Source organism: Ischnura elegans, chromosome X, assembly GCF_921293095.1.
Source record: "Ischnura elegans chromosome X, ioIscEleg1.1, whole genome shotgun sequence".
Taxonomy (NCBI): Eukaryota; Metazoa; Arthropoda; class Insecta; order Odonata; family Coenagrionidae; genus Ischnura; species Ischnura elegans.
The window spans coordinates 105,946,608-105,969,686 of NC_060259.1; the positions used below are offsets into that span (position 1 = coordinate 105,946,608).

Here is a 23,079-nt window from a genome sequence, read left to right on the forward strand (position 1 = left end):
AGTCTAAAAACAATTCCTGTGTCAACCAGGCCCTCTGGTTGCCCATCCAAATAACAGACAAATGCTACTTTGAATACCATTTCATTGCTCGAGGAGTTAATGAATGATAAATCATAACTATGTAGCTTTAATTTGAAGTCCCCCGAGGCATCAGCATCAAGCAGCAACGTGAAACGTTCTTTAAATGCCTTGAAATCTAACTCAGGTTTTTCTTCCCCAAAAATGAATGAACAAGATTGCATTCTCTTCTAAATCTATTCCATATTGTCGACATTATGAACTAGTTGAGGGGGAAAGGATCCACTCGCAATCACAGATAGGAGTTCATCAGAAAATGTTGTGGCAACTGTGCTATCAGCACTTGCAGATTCACCTGATATCGTAGCACTAAAACTCCAGCTCAAAGGTTAAAATTCTGAATAATCTTCTTTTGTTATTATAGATTCAAATAAAGCCACAGATTTAGCACAAATAACTGCCTATGATAGAGGAACATCAATCAACCGTTTATTATAAATCCAGGTAATTAGAAGTCATTTATGTTTTTTCCAGCAATAAACTTGACGTACATGTTGGTCGCCTGGCTGAAATTGGTGCGGCTGATGTCACTGACCTTTTAACCTCATCTTTATTCAGAATAATGGTGCGGATTGTCGACATTGTGGGCTTAAACTTACGTGCAATATCACTTTGATGCTCTCTATTTTTAAAGCAAGTGATCACTTTCAATTTCTCTTCTTGGGGTATGCTTTTTCTTGATACAGTAAACTCTTGATTTTACGAAGTCAGTGGGACCGGAAAATCGGCACTTCGTAAAATCGAGTTTCGTAAATTCAAACCTTTTTCATAAGTCACGAAAAAAATGTTCGCTTTTGTTTCTTCCGCCGTTTTTTGTCTTTAGTGGTCTTATTTAAATGTTTTCGGTGGTTATTCTAGGTATAATTCATAGAAAAGGCTTTTTGTTATCGATTTATGATGTGAAAAATCGTTAAATAATTATACCACCATAAAATTCCCATTTCTTGTTCATACTTCAACATCAACGATCGCTTAAGAAATTCCCGACCAGTTTTGAAAACGTAATCAAATAATGAATTGCTAAGTATATTATAAGAATTTAATGTTATAAATTTGTGGTTAGGAGCGAATAACAACTATTAAGTTCGCGTAAGATAGATATTTGTTTCCAGCACCCACGGAATGTTAGCGGCAGCCGGCCTAACCGCCATTTATGTCGCCCTCTATCGCTCAGTGACCAGAAAAAAAAAGAAAAACGAGGGCCTCCACCCGTTTCCTAAATAACCTTCGTAAGTTAATATTTCGAGTTACTCTGTATATTCAATTGAATGTGCTATCTTTTCCATTGGTTATTTTTATTGAGATTCAGTTACGATTCTAAATTTCGTAGGATATGATTATCTTCTGGCGAATATTTGAAGTAAATTCTGTTTGAGCTCTCCGTCCGGATACTGTGCTCCATCATCTTCGCAGACGTTGCTACGAAAGACTTTATTCTTCATCCGGACCATATTCTTCATACCGGGTGTGAAGTGCTATGTTCATATGGTATTTCTCTCTCTTCTTTTATGCCGACAGGAGCAAGGTTCCAACCGGAAAACGACAGGAGAAACATCTTCCATTATCGGAGAAATAAAGAGGGAAACTTTATTATCCGCATTGATTGTTTTTCTACAAGAGATGTTTCATTATTTCTCAACGTGTGTGAAGTATTGGTACACTTGCGTGAATTCCCAAAAATGACACGCAAAAACCTGTACATTCACCTCATTTACTTATCGTGTCCCTTTCTCCTCCGTATTGAAAGTTATGCAAATAATCATTGACGTAGAGAAAAGATTTTCTTAGCTTTAGCACTAAAAATAGTCGCGCAATAATCGTAAATAAATATAGTGAGGAAAGAGCAAAGAAAATAATTTCAATTGTAACGTCAGCAAAGAAGAAGAGAGGGAATTATAAGCGCGGCACCATTTCCCTGATAGTGAAATGTACTTCTTCAGCCTCTCTCCAGTTAATAACTTACCCCCGTTGCAGGTAAAGATGAACCATGCCCTTCTCCACAATCGGGGAACGTTCCCAGTGGGTGGGGTGAATAACAGTGGGATGGGGATGGCCTGAGAAAGAAGTGTGGTCAGCACAAAGGAGTGGTGAACAGTGGTGAAGGGGGCAGGAGAAAGAAGGGTGGGGAAATGGCCTTCAGCTCTGCCTCAGTCTACGTTTGGGGGCCATATTTTTTGCGACGCACTCGACCTCTGTCACCTTAGGGGGGAGGGAGTGAATGGGAAATGCTGGGGAAGGAGGGGTTTGGGATGCGTAAGATGGGTGTCAGCAAGATCAGCAGAAGGTCGCCGGAGGAAGTAAACAAAGACTTTGGAAAGAAAGATCTCTCGGCATTGGAAAACGGGGAGACGCGCGAGAAGAAAGTTCACGGTTAGAAGAGCATCTTCATTACGAGTAGACTGAAAAATAAGTTGGTGGTTAATAGAGCCAAATACTTAAGATATTTAAGTTGTTTATTCAGGAAGGCTATTAAATACACGAAAAGATACTACTAAAATATCAATTATTTTTTTCCTTTTTGCCCTTCTCCATCACCGCTTCCACCATGGTTTCTCACTTGCATAAATGGGAATGAAATTGGGGACCTAACTCGTTAGCCAGATCAATATATCTTAATGTTTTGAGGGCAGCGGGTACTTCTTTTTTATTTGGTGAAATTACTTCACTTTCATCTTCGTCGTCACTGCTATTATGACTAGTCCCGGCCGCTGCTTCTTCCGACGCATATACCGGCGTCCCATTGTCGCAAGCCCGGAGATCATCGTCAAGGTCAATAATCGTTTGATGTTGCGCGCTGTGCTCTTCCTGCTTTTTCCAAGAATTTTTCAAAATCATCTTTTAATCCTCTAATCTCCTCCGCGATTTTATCCGCTGCTGCTTCCTGAATGTATAACGTAACGAATCAACCATAGCCGTGATACTGTAGCAGTAGAATTACTAGTAGGCTAGTTGTATCAATTACCAACCTCGAGAACATCCTCATGATGCGCTATCAAAGGGAATCCGGCCGATTTCCAGCAATTTGCGATTGTAGTGGAGGAAATAAAGTACGTCTTTGAACCGTGTTTCTGCGATGAAAAATGACAATTTTACTAACTTGGCCATTTTAGCTAAGTTAACAAAGTCGTTATTCCTCATCGCAGAAACACGGTTCAGAGACGTACTTGAATGCCTGATAGGCAGGAGTGCGATGCAAACAATTATTTTTGATGATGGCATTGATTGATAGATTTTCAAAATGCAGTCAGAGCGGTCACTTTTGGGGGAAAAGGCCCCATGCTCGGAGGGTCGAAGAGAGGGGCCAGCGAGAGTGAGCTCGTCGAGGAAAGGGTCCCGGATTAGGGACCCTTCGTAGTGCTTCGGCGAAAAGTAGTCAAGTAGTCTTCGAAGTACGTTCACAGCAGCCTGCCTTGCGAACGTACCAGGTACGTTCACAGCAGTGCAAAGGGTTAATTAGGAGTGTACGAAATACCCCGCTCGACCTTTCTGACATGTTAAACTACGAAGTATTGTCGATGCGATGTTTACGAATAGGCACGTAAATAGGGGCATTATATCAGTCGCGATATTTTAATTAAGTCCTACTTCCTCTAAATTCCCACCGTGAGGTTTTAGGCGAACCCTTTCTCTCCAAAGTTGCACTATCATTTACGATTTCACATTTTTGATGAACCACAGTTGGAAGCGCTGATTTTTTTAAGCTAGTTACGCCGGCGTAACTAGTTTTTTTGACAAATATTTCGCCATAGTTCGTATAAACGAATGCCTTTTGCTCCTGGGGACCGATCCAAGGTTCGTAAATTCGAAACATTTCGTATAATCGAAACTTCGTATAATCGAATAGCACCATGTATTTACCATAGGCTTTTCGCCGGGACCGCACTATCACTTCGTATAATCGAAAACTTCGTAAAATCCTGCTTCGTATAATCGAGAGTTTACTGTAACTCCTTTACATTTCTATCCGCATTCCTTTTTTTTGCCATTGTTCGCTTGATTTTCACTCCAAGTGCCTCTATCAAAATGACCTACTGCTGAACAACTGCCGCACTGTATTCCTGAGACGCAGAAGGCCAACGGCTGCTGGAAAGGAAAGAAGCTGATGTATTTGAGATGACCCTTTACGTGATGATGATCTTGTTCATATGCAACTGGGCCTCCGCTCCCCGATGACCTTGAAGGTTGGACGAGTGGACCCTTCACGTGGTAGTCCATTCGCCCGTTAATCTATGACGGCAAAAATGACGTTTCAAACCGTATTGCTCTTAAAAATCTCATTTCCACTAGCTCCAAACTTAGTTAATGATCTAACTTGACTGATACATATTATTCAGTTAAGGAGATGAGATAAATTACTTCAGTAGATCAGCTGCCCGGATGCATGACGAGTAATGTTATTGTCCATTGCATATTGCAATGGATTTCGACGAATATATAAACTGAGAAGAAGATATGAGGCAAGCAATACTATTAATATGTGTAAAACGAGTGTAATTTCATGTGCATTTAGTGCTAGTTCACATTTTGTCTAGAGAGCATTAAAGGTTTTTTGATTAGGCGGATTAGGCTAAGCACCCTTGGAATGTTTCCCTGAGGAATGAATTTGCGCTATATCGAAATTTTGCTAATGGAATTTGAGCTAAGTGAGGCATGGTTGTATAAGATTTTGGAAAATCAGGAAGGGAAAAGTTAATGAAAGGTTTATTGTTGGTTTATTCTGAAAAATTGCTTTTGCAATATACTTCCTTACTCCCACACAATATTCTCAAGACATGTCAAGCCCCCACACCAAATCCAGTACTTGCTTCACCCTGTAACTCCCCAGAAGGCTTCCAATTCACTGATAATAGTCACCATCTTTTACCCTAATACTGCGACTTCCCATGGAGTGATATCCCATGGAGTAAGGTGCCACTGAGCAGTGGCATAACTAGGAATATGCTTTGAGGGAATGGGAGGGCGACCTCTCCACGTATTTTGGAAAAATGACATGCCTGGAAATACATTTTACATCATTTAGCAGATAAAGTTTAACTTCAAGCAGATGCAGTTATTATATGTCAAAACTAGAAAATAGTTTTAAATAATTTTTTTTGTCTCTGAGGCCCTGGGGGGGGATTTATCCCCCTCATCCACCCCGTAGTTACACGGCTGCCGTAGAGTAAGAACAGTGTCATACTTTAATGTGACACCACATCTTCTGATTTTGGTAATCTGTCAGAAACTTATGTCAAAGTCTAATGCTGTCTCTTGTTGTCAGAGGCTATAGTGCTGTCTGCTGCACACACGCTTATATCATGTTTAATATACAGTAGCATTTCGAGGCTAAGACATTTAGGTCACTTACGTTTCATTCAGAGATGAATTTTCTTGCATTTTGTAAAATACAAAGTTTTTGAAACCTGCTAATCCGTAAGTATTTACTGCTCCTACATTGTGAAAATGATGAAAAGGGAGATATGAAATCCATATTGTGATAATGAGACAGTTGAGAATGCCCTCATTATCACTAGGGAACTATGGGAAAGGTATTTTAAAAATTGGGACTGTCCGACCAAAAGCAGGACATCTGGTCACTTCATGTATATCATTTTGTTGTAAAATTATACACTCTCATGTTTAGCTTATTTATTTATTTCTGCCATTTAAATGATTTAATACCTTTTTGGCATTTTGAATTAATGATACTGACAGTAATTCCAGCACATCCTCATTTGCAGAGCCTTTATCTCATCAAACCTGAACATCATCTAGATGTTTTGATCTAAATGCATTTTACTGCATGAAAAATAATTTTCTCTGAAAACTTGCCCTTCAGTGAATCATTGGAAGTTGTTGTGTTCCATCTAACATTTGATTTATTTGTCAGGTGTTTTTGCAAGCTTATCTGTCCTCCATTCCTACGGAGCCTAAAAAGCAGCAGTTTTGGAGAAAATTTCCTGAAAGTATGCAGCAAATAATGAAGCCATTTCAAAGTACTAAATACGTACTAGGAAGTGAAATTTGTGATTATTGGAAACCTCATCCAATTTATGGGTGAGTTCCCTTGAGGAAGGGGCTTCATCATTCTGAATTCTGTGCCATTCCATGTCAAATCAACACACTCCATTTCTCTCACCAATGTGGCTTTCTTTAAAATGTGGTATGTGTACAGTGTTGTCGAGACTTAGAAAAGTATAAAAAATTTATTTTTTATCTCCAGCCATTTCTGAAGTATGACTTTGTAAAGTATGGAATGTAGGGTGAAAGAGCATGGACAGAACTTTTTTAAATCGATGATATAAACTACAAATGGTAATTTCCACACTTCAATTCATAACTCTACTACCGACCATGGTTTAAACAGACACTGTAATTTTCAAGGGTAATTGACAAAAATTTGGTAAAATTTGAGTTGAAAGCAGTTTCCCAAAAAATGACATAATACATTGAAACCATGGTGAGTAGTTGGGTTATGAATTAAAGTGTTGAAATTACCAGTGCACTTTTTATCATGGATATATCAAACTTCTACCTAGTTAAGCCTGAAATAATTGTATACATTTTGAAATCGCTTCAAGAGCTGCCCTAAGTGAGCTAGAGAGCTGGCAAAGGTTTCATTGTGCAGTATTTGAAATGGCCTTTAGATTTATATTCAACACAGCATAAGTTCTGGTAAGTAAATGTTTCTCAAGGCATAAGTATAAAATTTATTTGTTATCAAAAAATTAAATGATTTTAAAATTTCAAAATATTTCCATAACTATGTGGTAAGTACTGTAGGAAATCAAATGACAAAGTATAAGTACATATTGGATGAAGATGGATTCATAGTTAAAAGAAATATTCCTGGCACTTGTTTTTTTTTTGCTAACACCGACCTACCATCAACAAATAGAAAAGTAATTGATACATGTATGCCAGCAGGTTACTAAAAATTAACAGAAATATCATCTTCTTAAAATAATTGTTGAGCATGGGATCTATAACTGCAAACCTAACTACATATAATTAATAAATATAAGGACAAATAAGTAGAGGTCAGCGAATTTCGCGAGATGCGATATCGCGAAATAACATGAAATAACGCGAAATCGGTAGATAAAAACAAAATTCTCATTTTTAGGTGGATTAGCAAAAAAATCACATCTAATGAACCATAATCTATTAAAGCCTAAGCCTTCATTGTTTAACGCTGCCAACGTTCATTTGCTCTATCTCTTTATAATTTCAAGGTCAATTGGCTCGTTTAGTCTCGCGCATAACGCATCCGCGTAATATCGCGCACTGTAGTGATTTCTCTGCCAGAATTTGCCGTTAAATTTATCACAGCCCCTCTTTTCAATTCCCATGTATCAGTCCTGAAATATTTAGAATGAGGCGCTTTCTCACCTGAAGAATTAGATATTACGAATAAAACATGTGCGGAAAGAAATTTAACGCAGCCGCGGAAGAGCGGAAATACAAGCTCACACGCCCGGTATGCGTCAATGCTGAGCAGTAATTCCGGTGACTCACCGCGATGCATTAGACAGGGTTATTGGATAACTTGTTGCAGGAAAACCTTGAATATGGGTCTAATGTAACAATTTCGTTCACTTAAACACGGTCGCTGGCTGGGACCGGGCCGCCATTCACGGCACGGCCCACAGTGTGGCAGAGAGTCGTCTCGTCTGAAAGCGGCCTGAATTTCACGGCGTCGTGACGTGAGCGGCGGCCGGCAAAAAGTCGTTTTGTCTAAAAGCGGCCTCATTGTAGCACTGCCTGTATTTCACGCCGTAGAGGGCGCACCGCCGGGCCGGATTGAAATGGGTGCCGTGGTGACCATGGCGGCTGTCAACTGCGCGATTCGATTCGTTTAAAGACATCCATAGACACGCATGGTTATTTGAAAGCATGAAGCGCTAGCAGGGGAGGAAGGGAAGGAAGGAACAAAAAGGATAGGAGGAGAGGGGGTTCTCCTTATTAGGGGATGGATCGTCGGATATTTGGCCCTCCACTTAGCTACAATGCAAAAAAAATCATTTTGACATTGGCCAAATCTAATGTCTAATTCTTCAGGTGAGAAAGCGTCTCATTCTAGATGTTTCAGGATCGATAAATGGGAAATAATTTTTCAAGTTTCTTTGAATCCGATTGTGTTGTTAAGTGTGCTTCTTTCACTTCCTTTCCTGACCAATTGGCAAAAGCTGTGATCAAAACTAAGCGATTTTGTTGTATCTAGCTGCTGTCCTACCTTCCCTCAACACCTGGGTGAGGGTTATCGAAAGGAACCTGCGACATTAAACATTTAGGCCAATTTGTAAGTTATACAGTACTATGATTATACTGTAGCTACCCAGCACTCAGTTTGAAAACACCATTGTGATAGGTTGTGTTTTGCGGTTGGACTTTTTTTTTAATAGTAGTTCCAGCTCTAAATATCAAACAAAGGATAGGACTTTTAAAATGCCAAAAGCTAGTGATACTGTTCATACCAGGGCTAGTGAATTCAGCTGAGAAGGATTTTATGTGAAAGACAGAGTATTACTGTGCAAAGTTTGCAATAAAACATTTTGATTTGAAAGATGTGACACTTTGTTAAAGCACATCAGTAGCGATACACATAAACGTGCAAAAGAAAGGGGACCCACAAAATGACAGCTATCATTTTAACACACAGTCACTCAGTCAAAGAAAGAAAAGGAGGAGCTTGTTGTTGCTACTACAGAAGCATTTTAAAAGGCTTTATTTAGTGTAGAGAAGTTGACAATCCAAAAAATCTGGAATGGCTCTCGAAGTATACACAAATGAGGTAGTGGGGATTTGCCGTTTGCCGGTCATATTCACCAAGACTACATATTTGAACCATTCATTTACCTTGAACCAACATAAGTTAAACCATTTCTTTAATTTAGTTTTATCAGAAATTTTGTACAATCCAAATTGTGTTAAATGTTATGTAATATGCTAAATAAAAGTACAGTAAAACCTCTATGTAGTGAACCTCTTTACATCGTAAACCTCTATACATCGTACCAACCCTCTGGTCCCGTTAGATTTACATGTAAATTTATAGGCAAACCTCTCTATAGTGAACCTCTTTATATCATAAAAACCTCTATATATCATAGCAACGAGAGACCCCCGAGACGGCCTAACTACCTCCGCATTTCGTACCGAGACAACTAGAGACCATTAATGCAGCCGCGATAACGAACATGGAATGACATTTTCAGTGATAAATGTTTCACGCTTATTCTTTTCTTTTACACCTTTACTTTACTGCAATTTTCATGTTAACCATTACCTAGGGCCATTTTGTTCCATACGAGAGCATACCTAACAGTAAATAAGAAAAAGGCAACGAACTATCCTAATCATTTTAAGTGACAGTAAATGAAGACAGAACGCATCGTTTGCTCTCGAATCATGGTAAAAATTGCGCGATAGCACTCGCTTTCTATTACTTATGGCTTTATTTTCCTGTAAGTGCTTACATACTATGTTCAGTTAATAAAAGAGGCGACCAGCGCAGCCTATAATCCCTTGCCGGCGGAAATATTTCAACTAACTTCACTCCCATTCATGGAGACAGAATTACTCAACCTCATTGCTACTTCCGTTTCTAAAATGAAAATATTTCATGAATTTACTGCCACTCGAAATAAATAAATACAGTTTTGCAATTATTTTATTCCCATATTTCCCGGTGTATTACTTTCTTACTGCCGCCTTGGTAATTTTTTTGATACTTTCGTGAACGATCGTAGTTTACAATGACTGCTAATTTTCGGCTTCTCCAGCCGCGTCAGTCGTTTATGGTTGACAACAGTTTCGGAAGCCATCCTGCTTCCAAAACTGTTGTCAACCATTAACGACTGACGCGGCTAGAGAACCCGAAAATTAGCAGTCATCGTGAACAGCGCCGCAGAAACCTACGCACGAATTTCATCTCAGTTTACAATTTATTGCGCTTAGCGCCAGTCATATCTCTTGCGTGCGTATTTATGCCGCGAAATCTGACTCTTCCATCGGGAGTTCGGGACGTCAATTTCTAGCAATACTGAACGAACATAACTCCATGCGCGACAATGTTAGGTGATGGAGACAGCTAATTAGCTGATACGCACTAGAGCAATGAAATTGTTTACCGTCGCCGCCGCATTCTGAAGTAGTTCGTCCAGCATTCTCACTAGGAAATCACGTCGTTTCTCAGACCTAGCGTTTCTTTATGCCCTCGACAGAGTTTTTCTTCGGAACTCTATGAGCATAGTATTTTAGAGAAAGGGAATTCGACGAAATTTTCAAAATTACGCTCAATTTCTTGTTTATTTTTTGCAATAGTCACGTGTTTATTTATTTTTTATAATCTTTAACAAGTCATACGCTATAAGAATGATAAATCAATTTTCTAAAATATATTATAAGGAGTATTTTCAATTATTTGCCATAAAATATGAAAACATACGAAAATTACTTAATTAATTATAAGTTGATGATGGATTCCACAAATAAAACAAGGCGGCTGCTTGACATTACCACATTCCGAGGAATTTTCCAAGCCATCGACGAGGGCAGGCAGAAGAAAGATGTAGCAGTGACCTTAGCAATACCATCTATTTCAAACAACCGAGGAAAAACAGAAGAAACTGTATATCTAGGCTGCACAAATAATAAACGCGGGCAGTGAAATAAGAGGATGAAGGAATTACGTTAAGAAATATAAAAGTTCCCTCCAAACACTACTAGTAAATTACGACCCTTAGACCAGGGAATTATTTCTTTGGTCAAAAGGCATTATCGAAAACAGCTAGTGTTTTATTTTTTATGGAGAGTGAATAGTGAAAACGACATTAAAAGTGCTCATGGAACATCCTTCAGACCATGCACAGGCTGTGCCTTTCCTCAATTTTTGAGAAATGCTTCATCAAGGCTGGGATTACGGGTGGTAGCAAACAGGGCGAAAGTGAGATATTTGAGAATGAGCCTACAGAGTACGATAAAATCAACAAAATAGTTGACAAAAATTCAATATTTGAAGACTTTGTAAATGTTGATAATGATTTATTCATTTGTTCCCCACATGAGTTGGAAGATAGTAGTGAAGGAGATGTATATATCTTGCAGGATACAGGAAGAGATGGATTGAGAGGAAGATGTTGGTAATGAGGAATCAGTTACAGTTCCCACCAAAACAGAGGTTGAGGATTCATTGAACATAATTAAATGGTTTTCATTAAGCATGGAGGAATGCGATCATAATATGATTGTATTCAATATAATTAAAAACATTATATCGAAAGAGTTTTAAAAAGGTTAAAGCAAACCCAATAACTAATTTCTTTCCTAAAAAGCCCTCTTGAACAAGTTATTTTAACCTTTGTGTAATCATTAAATTGTACATATATGTTCACTAATGCATGCATGTATGTTTACATATATTAATATTATGGTTTAACAATAAAATGGTACCTATCACTAAAACCTCTCTATAGTGAACCTCCATACATCAAAATGCCCAAATTTTGGTCCCCTCCATTACGATGTAAAGAGGTTTTACTGTATAAGTATTCATGAAACGTGCACCATAACATAATAAAACGCCTATAAATGTGGGAAAATTGTAGCATTATAACAACACCGCCTAGGTTTTCTATAACACCGAAATCACATGGTTTTAAAACGAATTTTAGCAAAAAATAAAACCACTTTCACGGACCTCTTCAAATAAGGTATGAAGAGGTGAGACTATTACATGCAAAAAATGAATTCATGATTCTTGGTTTTGAATGCTTGTCATCAATCTACAGTAAAATATTTCATGTAAGGCACGTACACCCATGTCTCGTATAGCGCAAGGGATGCGTTCCTTGGGGTCTTTGCGCTATACGAATTTGCGTTATACGAGAGCGTTTTAACATAGGGAAGATAGGGATGCGTTCCTGGTAGCATAGGCCTTTGGTATTGAATTCCTCTAAAACATCTATATTCCCATAAAAAGCCTTAGAAAACATTATTTCTATAAATATTTATAGTTTAAAACATCTTTAAAGATAGTATTCACGCATTCAAAGACTTTTATTCACGTTAAAAAAAATTCTTACGTGCTTTCGAAATTCCATCCTGTCGTGCGGGTGGGCTAACATCTGCTATCTCAGGGGATCGTAATGCGTTGCCGGCAGTTGACGATTTTTAAAACTAGTCTAAAAACAACTGTTGTGCCACCCAGGCCCTTTTGTAGCTCATCGAAATGACAGGAAAATGCTACTTTAAATGCCATTTCATAGCTAGCGGAGTTTATGAATGATAAATCATTTTAATTTGAAGTCCTCCGAGTCATTAGCAGCTACGTGAAACAGTAGTCTTTAAATGCCTTGAAACCTGACCCAGGTTTTCCTTCCCTGAAAATGAATGAACGAGAATGCATTCTTTTCCAAAAGAATATCGTCTCGTCAACACTAGATCTAGTTGAGGGGGAAAGGAGCCACTTTCAATAACAGCTTGGAGTTCATCAGAAAATGTTGTGGTGGCTGCGCTATCAACACTTGCAGATTCACCTGATATCGCCGCACTGAAAATACCTGCTTGCCGTTTAAATTCTGGAACCAACTGCTTTCACTAAATGCCTCGGAGCGATTACCACTCTCGTCTTTTTGTACTGATTCACCATGAACTTTCCGTATGTGTAGACCGCTTGGTTGAAGTTGGTGCGGCTGAGGTCACTGATATTTTAGCTTCGTCTTTATTCAAAATAAGGCATCGTGAGTTTAAACTTCCACGCAATATCGCTTTGACGCTCTCCATTTTCAAAGCAATTGACCTCTCTCAAGTCCTCTTCTAGGTTTATGCTTTTTCTTGATAAATTCTTGATTTTTCTACACGCATTCCTATTTTTTGCCATATTCTCTTGGTTTTAACTCTGTATGGCTCTATCTAAATCACCTTCTTCTGCTGAACTGTATTCCTGAGACGCAGAAGGCCTATGACTGCGGGGAGGGAACGAAGCCATTGTGTTTGAGACTCTATAGCGGACCCTTTTATGTGTTGATGCTATTCATGCGCAATTCGGCCACCGCTCCATTTCTCCCCCGTGAATACCGATGACCTTGAAGGCTTTAGCGTAGACCCTCTACCTGGAAGTCAATCGCCCGGTAACCTACGACGGCAAAAATACGTCTCAAACCGTATTGCTGAAAAAAAACTCATTTCCACTAGCCCCACGCTTAATTAACGATCTAAATTATTTATTATCATTCTGTTAAGGAGACGAGATAAATCTTCGGTAGGCCGGCTATCTGGACCCAATGACGAGTAATACTTTTGGCATTGCACAGCAATGAATTTCGATTAATATATAAACATAAAAGAAGATTTGAGGCAAGAAATAATATTAATATGCGTAAATTGATAGAAATTACGTGTGTACTTAGCGCAAGTTCACGTTTTATCACGAGAGCGTTTAAAATTTTTCATTAGGCTACACTGCGTTGCAATGTTTCCCCGAGGAACGAATTTGCGCTATATCGAAATTGCGCTATACGATACATGGGTGTATATCATTTTACAGAACCATTTATAAAATATAAATTAACGACAACTATCCTAAGGAAAAACATAAATTTGAGTTTATAGCAGTTTCCGAAAAATCTGTGTTGGACTTACATAGATAACAATTTGAAAAAAATCAGTTGGGCTTTACTTTCATCTGAGAATACATATGTTCTCCCAGTCAGAGTGTATGTTATTACTTTAGTGAGAACATAAACAATTGAACCCCAAAGAACAGCAGCATGAGTTTTATAGGAGTCTGGTTCGAACTGTTTGTCTTCATTTCATCAAGTTTTTCATTTTTTGGTGAAGTATATCCAACCCTCTGGCCTTTTGTTGCACCCAGTGGTGATGTAGCCTAATGTATCGTCTGGTTTTGCCGGTGACATTGTCCCTTTCAATCCCTTTACCTCCCTTTCCCAACCCTGCACATCATATGTGAAAAGTGCTTCACTAATAATTTTCACTCAGTTTTTTAAATAAATAAATAAATGAAATTCGGTGTTCCTCATATCATCTAAGTTTCTACAGGTGACTTTTTGAAAACATTTCTGAAACAGCATAATCTTCTTGAGTGGAATACAAAAATTGATTTTTGTCTATCTATTGTCCGCTCAAATAGTTCATGTGAGGATTGGATGTGGTTGCAGAATGTCCTCTGCGAACTTGCACAAGCTGCCAGTACCTTAATGGATGACTTTACCTCATCACTTAGCCCTTCCCCATTTGCTATAGCTGGAAAATGCCACTTGACTTTCATGCGGAAGTCTTCCTAATGAGGCAAAACTTATGAAAGTTTTTCTGACTGCTATGTTGAACAAAAGAGCCATGTGGAATATAGTGTTGCAGTCTTTAGTTTAGTATTTTAAATACCGTATAAGCGTGTGTAAGAGGCGCACCCCTATTTTGAGCATCGAAGCTATGAAGAAAAAATTTTGCGGCATTTTTTTAATACTATCGCCGTGTTGCAGACGTAGATTCGATAACTGTCGAAATTCCAGTATGCCTGGAATTTCGACAGTTATCGAATTTTCCTCTTTCAATATTAATTGAAAAAGGAAATTTTGATAACTGCGGCGGTAATAGCGGCATAAGAGGGAGTAGAAAGACTTCCAATCCTCTCTTCGCATACGCCGTTGCTCTACGATGCATGTCCTATTCGCGAACAATTTTGTTGAAATGCTCTCACAGGAGTATTGCTATAGAATTGCAGCCGTGGAAAATTTTAAGGCAATACACGACAGGCACATAGCATGAACCTTCCCCAGAGCTTGGACAACAATCGGGGCAATCTCAGCGCCGTAGGAATATAACCACGTCGTAGATTTAATGGAGCCACATTCGGCCCTCCATCAGCCAATGCCTCTGCCGTATTTTTCCTTTCCGAGACCCCACATGAAAATAGGAAAACATCAAGTTACAGGGGAACAATGGAAACGTGTTTCATCCCTACCCCATCTCACCAACTGACCTTGATCGATCTCTCAGTTTATGGAGGCCAAATGCTAGGTGAGTCATCTACTGAGCCCGAAGATATCTCGATAGCTTTCAATAATTGTAAGACACGCACGAGGTTCAAAAAAAGAAAGAGATCTAACGCGACGCATATCTGATAGAATTTAAGTTTTTTAAGCTCTAATTGTTTGACTCAAAGATTTATAGTTACAACAAGGCTACTAATATTCAAAATAGTCCAAACAGGACAATTTCGGAAGAAGCAAGCGTAGCATAAGCGCATTCAAACAAGACGAGACGGACCGGAAACTTCAGGCAACACAAACTGCGTACATCACATTGCTGCGCCTTCGCCCCTTCGCTTTGAAGGCAACGACGTCACATGCAAGATCGGACGTGTTCTTCCCGTGCTCCTTCACTCATAGCCTCGTAGCTTGAAATACGGAGGGGAGGGAGCGCGCTCCTTCCCCTTCGTATTTCGTTGCTTGCTCCGAAGACGGGATCACGCTCCTTCCCCTGGACCTCTCCTTCCGCGCTCTTCACTTTTAAGCATTTCTGATTTCTTCCATCCACAATTTAGTCCAACAATGAACACACTCGTTCGAATTTTTTAAAGCGCAGGTTTTGATACCAACATAATTTTCAGTTGCAATAATCCTCATATTAGCGTCTGAAGATGATTTTTGGAAAATCAGGTCCTCAGCGTAATGGAAATTACTCAGCAAGACAGATATTGACTATAAACCAGGTATGTCCTTCAAAACTACCCATTTCTCTACGTTTGATAAGCGATTACTATATGCAGTATAAATGCCGCGAAATGCCCACTCGTGGCTGTAAATTTAGTGCGCCCTCCGGAGCGAAAAACCCTGCGCGATCTTCCATGTTCACCTCTGGGGTACCGACGTGACGGCACGATGCTTACAACCAAAGCAAACAGGAGCATTTTAAAAATAAGTCACTAAGGGAGAAACTCCCCTGCCTGCCGCTTGTTTTTGACCTAGGGTTTCAGATGACTGACTCACACTAGAAACCAAGGCCACTCAGTTCCCCTTAGACTTGCGACCGGTGAAGGGGAGGGGGGGAAGATAAGAAGTTTGTGTAAGAGGCGCACCCTCATTTTCGGCTGCAATTTCTGGGAAAAAAGGTGCGCCTCTTACACGCGCTTATACGGTAATTAATTTTGTTTTGGTGAGTTTTGCACTCACAGTGTAATGTGCGACACACTGTTCGGCAAATACACAATATTTTGGTCCTGACTTAGTAAATTTTGGAATAACTTTTCTTGTATTAATGTGACATTATTCTTTAAAATATTTTTTAGCTTTGTGCACTTACTACAATATTAGTCTTTTTGATATTTTTGTTATCCAGTGGATTGCAGTTAATCGGGACACATCGGGACAGGCGCACTCTGCCCCAAGTAGGTGAACTATCCTATGTATGGGCATAAACAAACATTGAAAAAGTAGAAAGAAGACTTAAGGGTGTTCTATACCTCTGCGAAAAACGGCTCTGCAGACTTCAGTTTGCTCGCCATTTGCTCGCTTATTATACACTCTGGAGAGAACTTGTTTTGGATATGGTTTAAGCTAAGATTATTGTTCTCGGCTAGTGAAAAAGAAAATTTTGAAAAGCATTTGTTATTTAGTTTTCGGCGCTCAAAAACACCATAAAACGCCTGTTTTCTCGATGTAATTCTACCACGTAGACAACGTGATTTGAATTTTTTTTTCGGTAGATGAGAACATTCATCCTTCTTCTTGGAAATAAGATACGTTTCATGAATCTCATCTTAGTAATAACTACGCTGTAGCTCAAATTCCAGAGCATGTTTTCTCAACGTCAAGCGCTTACGATCTTTTCTTCCATGGCGCTGCTGTTGATCCCCCACTCTCGAGGGAAGATCTTCCCACCCCACAGCAGTCTCTCTCACTACTTCCCCTCCAACCTCCTTTCCCCTCTCTAACCCATCGTCGGACCCCAGCAGGCCATCAGTTTTTTTTTTCTTTATCATCCGAAGCCCTGCGTTGTGTTGCGAGCGGTGCGTTTGAAACGGGGGGAGCGCAAGTTTTTCAAGTTTTCTGTTCTCATGCAAGGAAAGTGAAAGGAAATCTAAGAGGAAGAAGCATATGAAGACCAATTGAGGAGGAAAGAGGAGGCATATATTTTGTGGGAAGGTAGGAAAGGAGTACTAGGAATAATCCTTTTTATGTGTGCTACATTATTAACAGTTTTTATATCTTTAGACACGTATTTTCATCCACGTAAAATCTGTACAAACGTGATGCACCTAATAAATAGTCTATCAAATTATTTAAACTATTTTTGGCATTCCAAACCTACAACAAAAGATGCTATTTACACTGTAGAGGGAGAAACTGCTTTAAATTAATTACTTATTACTCGATAATGTATTGGCTATGACTATCATATATTAATTTTTTGTAACCAAGCATTGAAAATAAGATGAATATAGAGAATATATTGCACATTATCAGTTAGGTTCTAGGTTACACCATTGCCTTTTAAGTTCTTGCCGACTCTAACCAAGAATAAATATTTCACCGAGTAGGTAATATATTGTGCACACCTTCATTTCATGTCTAAATATTTTCAAAAGTAACCGTTATGTCATCAAAACACGATATGAAAAGTACGATTACGTTGGTTTATTTGTCTCGCATTTCTGACGTATATGTTTCTCAATAACTTGCCACCGGGGGAGAAAACTTCGAGAAGTTATTTTCTTATTAAAATATTCTTATTATTAAAATTACTATTATTAATTATTACGTGAGTCGCCGAAAAGAAAGAATTTGAACTTGAACCAACGTATCACTAAGCAGGGGTTGATGTTTGGTCGATGTAATACAGCGATGACGTCTAGATGACCAAATTTAATGGTAAACTATCTCCTATTTGCGTAAATATGCTTTTTGTAAGCAAAAATAGATACATGAGATCCAATAAACCTGCGAACCAGTTTTACAAGTATAAGACAATAATTTTACTTGTGTAGCGGGAGTGACGAGAAAACAAACAATACACACGGATAAAACTCGAATGTGGGATATTTATTTTGCTCGAGTGAAGTTATGCAAACTAACATCGCGTTATATTTCTCATCCAACAACCTGTTTCACGTGCTGCTTACACTCTTCTGAGTGACTGATTCTCTCAATGAATGGTTCTCACTACAGGTCGTAATGAACCAAAACTCTGATGATGAATGCAACATTTCTCGGAAGTGGGTGGCAACTTCCGCGATTTTTCAATTCTAATTTTTGTGAGAATGACCGAATGAGGTAGTTAGTTTTTTTTACCCATTCATCGACCGAATTATTAACTAAAATTACGATTTCGTGTCAGAGTAAACGACCACATTGCGATATAAATATGCGAGACTTCATGTAAAATACTAGTGCGCAGGATCAGGTAGACTCATTTAATTTAACTGTTGAAATTCTTCGGCATAATAATACGTCTAGAAATTTATGGCAACTAAATGTAATTTCATTATAAATTCTTCAGTTTAAAATGATACTAACATCACCGCAGAGCGGTTGTAGTCATTGGGAAGAAACTAAAATTTCTCACGAGCATTACCAGATCAATTTTTCTCTACCCCTCAGTACACTGTATGACCCTTCCGGGATGGCACCCTGCACTGAAGTTAGGTCTTGTACTTGTTTTTTCCCATTTTTTTAATTTCGAAGGGAATTTTTGTTCTTATACTCCACTATTATTAAACATAAATGAGAATAAATATATACCATGACTGTTATTTGCCACGAAAAAAAACATTTCGCTAAGCCGGGATTCGAAGCAAGATCCTCCCGATTTCCGGTCAGTTACATTACCAAGTAATTTTTTTCTAGGCGAATCTTAGACACAAGGAAAAAGAGAATCTCATATTCAAGTAAAAAGGTTGCTTCGCTGTATACAGTAGAATCCTGATTTAAGGTTTTTCAGGGGGGACAAAATTTAAAACACTAAATGCGGACAAACACTAAATGAGGACCTGCCATTTTTTTCAGATTTTAGGGTCTGTAATGATTGGAATGGCTTTTTATGAATAAAAAATATTATTTTAAGTAACTAAGAGGTGCTGAATGCAGCAAAAAATTCGGAATTCGGCTAAAAAAATGGGTAGTTAAAATAAGTAATGAGAGGATGACAATTGTTTTAATGAAATATTTTAAGAAAATTCTAATAAACATCAACTCAAAAGCATTCCCACACGGATTATTATGTGGACATTAGTGATTCCATTTTTATGCATATTTCAGTGATCTCGATGAAATTTAGAATTTTTTCTGTAAAAGTGACCTGTAGGTGACTATAGCATTTCTAATATAATAAGAAAAGGTGTAAGTAGGTACTCGAAAAATCATGAGGAATGAGTGAAATAAAGGGACAGCAGAGGATCGCCAATCCCGAATTCTCAACTACCGAATATCTAGTAAAAGGGAGAATAACTGGAATTTTGCCATTTTAACGTTTTCTGTTGCCTCGGCGAAACAAGGGATTTATGAGCCTTTAAAAAGCCTCCTATGCGCTCATTTTGGATTTCGAGGTCATCCAAAAAAGTAGAATCTTATTTTAGTATGCGTCAAGTCGATGGTGATTCAAATCGATGGTAACACCAGATTCGTTGTCATGTATCAGCGGCCTTATGCAGGTCAAATGGAGCCGGGAGAAGTTGCTTACGCGGCGCGCTGATCACCTTGACTCCGACTCGCCTTGTTTCTCGGCAAGTTTTAATAAAATTTGGTTGGACCTTGAATGACGATTAGCTAAATTTTGTTAAGTGAAAAGGTTTAATCTTCAACAGAACTGGATTTCATCCGAAAAATTGTCAGTGCCTCTGGAGTTTGGCAATTTCGTCAGGGTTATGATGTCGAAGTCAACCACCAAGGGATACCTGCCGGATTTTCGTATTTTTCCGCGCTCATCTATTCTACCGTGAGTATGCTGTGATTTTTTTCCAGCATGAGCGATTTATTTAGAGTCATGGACCGTGATAGTTCGTCAAAACTCCGATTGTCATTATCTTTTGACATTAATTAGCACAAGATAGATATTTTTGAATCGACATCGATATCAACCAGGCGCATGTCGATAAATTGGCTCCGGGATATCTAAATTACGATGTAAAATAATGTTGTTCCGTTGGGAAAGAATGCTCTCACTCACGGTCATGACAGGGGAAACACTTCCTCTGTTCTTTCGCTGTTCCTCCGTGGAAAGTGACCTTGGAATGGATTATAGAAAGAATCTTCTAGTGAACTGCGCAATTGATATTGGGCCTCCTCTTTTGAAAAGAGAAAGCAGCCGACCGGAAAAATATTGGGCTAATAATGGACTGCCCGTAGGGAGTAGAGTAGAGTTGAAAGGGGCATAAGTCATCAATTGAAAACATTACGAGAAAACATTGTAGCGGCCCTCGGAGGATAACTCGTGTCATCAGTCGTCACGTATCATCGAAGTCAAGTTAAAGAAGTGAAGGATAAGGTAGTTCGAGGTTATTAAGGGATGACTTTGCTCCATTAGATCGGATCTGATACAAAAAGTGCCTGGTGTTTGGATCAGAAGGGGAGCGAAACATTACGAGAAGACAAATCACCCAGCTTGCGAGTTGAAGGTCGCAGCGCTGTGCTCGCGGAAGAAAGCAGTTGAAGAAGCGTTCCCTGGTAGATTCTATCGACTCTTGGTAAACTTTCATGAGACTGTTCTTGTTGATGAGCATAAATTCGAAGATTTGGATGAACCGTCATGAAAAAACGTTAAATCGAGCAAAAAAATCTTGAGCGGGACAAATTTTTACGACCATAAATGCGGAAAAACGCAAAATGCGGAAACACTAAATACGTATAATTTTTACATTGTCCTAATAGGGAATGAATCGGGACCCAAAAAAATAAACGCTAAATGCGGAAAAACGTTATATGCGAAGACGTTAAATCCGGATCCGACTGTAATTGGTAGCATATTTGACCGGCCATCGGGGATATCCGGGTTCGAATCCCAGGTTAGCCAAATGATTTTTTCATGTCGAATATCATACTTGATGTATTTAACTATGCACTCGCGCGCGTGACTGCGTACAAAGCTGCTTGTTCGATGCAGTACTTTGTATGAGTGAGAGCACAAAAACTTTTGCGTGTGACGCTGGAATATCCTCTTTCATAAATAACTCTAACCACTGTACGGAAGATAATATTTAGTTGCCGTTCCATGCTTAACAACTTTATTTGGTAGAATGATTAATGGTTTTCAAACGCTCTACATTAAAACATATACTTACTTCAATTTACAAATAAAATCCGAAGATTCGAACGTGATGGAGCGGAATTTTTTAATATTGAAATAAACACTTGCAATTTTCCACGATTATAAGAAAAGTTATTGTGGCCTAGATTTCAATGTTATAACAACATCTTCAGCGTACAAATGGTGTGTAATTCATTCAATGTATCTTCTTGGGACTAAGCCATGTCTGATTACGAAGTTATGGATTCGACATTGCCAACATTTGGCCCGCTTTAATTTCGTAGGGGATAAATTATTTCTAATGCCTATACTAATTTACTTTGAAAAACTGCGAGAAATATTCCTACTTCCGTTAATTATGTAAAAGATAAGGAGGATACGATTGAAATTCAGTGGTAAAGGTTCCGCCCTAAATAAATGGATAATTATGGTAAAGCTAGAGACTAAACCGGTAGATACCGTAGTGGTACAAGTTTACATATCTATGACGGACTACTAGGATGAAGAAGTCAAAGGCGTCTACGAAGATATCACAGCAGTAATCAAATAGGTAAGAGGTGAAGAAAACCTTATAATTTTAGGTGATTGGAATCAAGGAGAAGGCTTTGGGTGTCAATTGGGTCATTTGGGTCATCGTAAACGGAGAAAAATTAGTATGCTACTATTCTCTGATGACATAGCAGTCATAGCCGAGAGAGAGAGAAGAATTTTAAGAAGCTTTGACGAATATAGAAAGGAATTTGGCCAGATATCGTTTGAAAATTAACAAAAGGAAGACTACGATATTAGTATGCAGCAAAAGGGAGGAGGCTAGGACAAACATTAGGCTAGGAAATCAAATGCTGAGAAGAGGTGAAAGCGTTTTCTTACCTGGGAAGCTGAATCACCAACGATGGACGAAGGAAGAAAGGAATAATCAATAGAATAGCGCTGGCTAAGGGGGTTTACTACAAAAAGATGACTGTTCTTACATCTGAGATTACAAGAATAGAAGTAAGGAAACAATTCATCATATGCTCAGTAAAGAAGTCAAAGAGTGGAAGCATTCGAAATGTGGTTCTACCGAAGAATGATGAAGATAAAATTGATCGTACGTGTAAGTAATGAAGGAGTGCTAAGAAAGTGGGAGAAAAAATAAGTCTTTTAAAAACCTTGAGCAGAAGACGGGACAACTTACTTGTCCACATTATGAGACATGATGGCCTGATGAAAGCCATCTTAGAAGTACAGGTGGAAGGGAAGAATGGCAAGGGACGGTCCCGAATGAGTTACATTGGACAGGTTATAAAGGATGCAAAAGAGAAGAAATATGTCGCTATGAAGAGGCTAGCGGATAGGAGAGAAGATAGGAGAGCTGCGTCAAATCAGTCTTAGGATTGTCGACTAATAATTATGATTTCATACCTATAATCCCTTGGTACCTAGAAGAGCAGAAATATTCAGAAGCATACTAGTCCAACAATGTTTACTATTGCCCAAACGTAGCAGTATGAATTTTGTCAACACATTGGCATTAATATCTACTATTGGAGTAAGAGAGGGATTCTTCTGTAGGACAATATTGCATGTAATTATTTTTTATTTTGAACTACATTTTCATAGCATTACAATTAAAATTCTCTCTCATTTCACAGGCCTGTATTGTCGCCTTTCGAACTCAAAAGGTCTTGTTTATTGAAGTGAGGAACAGATATCTACTGCTGTATTTGTGCGAGAAGTAAGGATACAAAATCAGAGGTGAAAGGGCTATGCTACAAAAAT

General features: G+C 38.7%; 1 protein-coding gene across 1 annotated transcript in view; it reads left to right on the forward strand.

Annotated features, from left to right (window-relative positions):
• The window catches only part of LOC124171934 (serine/threonine-protein kinase atr-like), a 176,967-nt gene that overhangs the window by 54,084 nt on the left and 99,804 nt on the right, over positions 1 to 23,079 (forward strand). Inside the window, exon 21 of the mRNA XM_046551370.1 lies at positions 5,948 to 6,114. Coding sequence (XP_046407326.1) covers positions 5,948 to 6,114 — 167 coding nt within the window. The remainder of the gene's footprint in view (positions 1 to 5,947; positions 6,115 to 23,079) is intronic.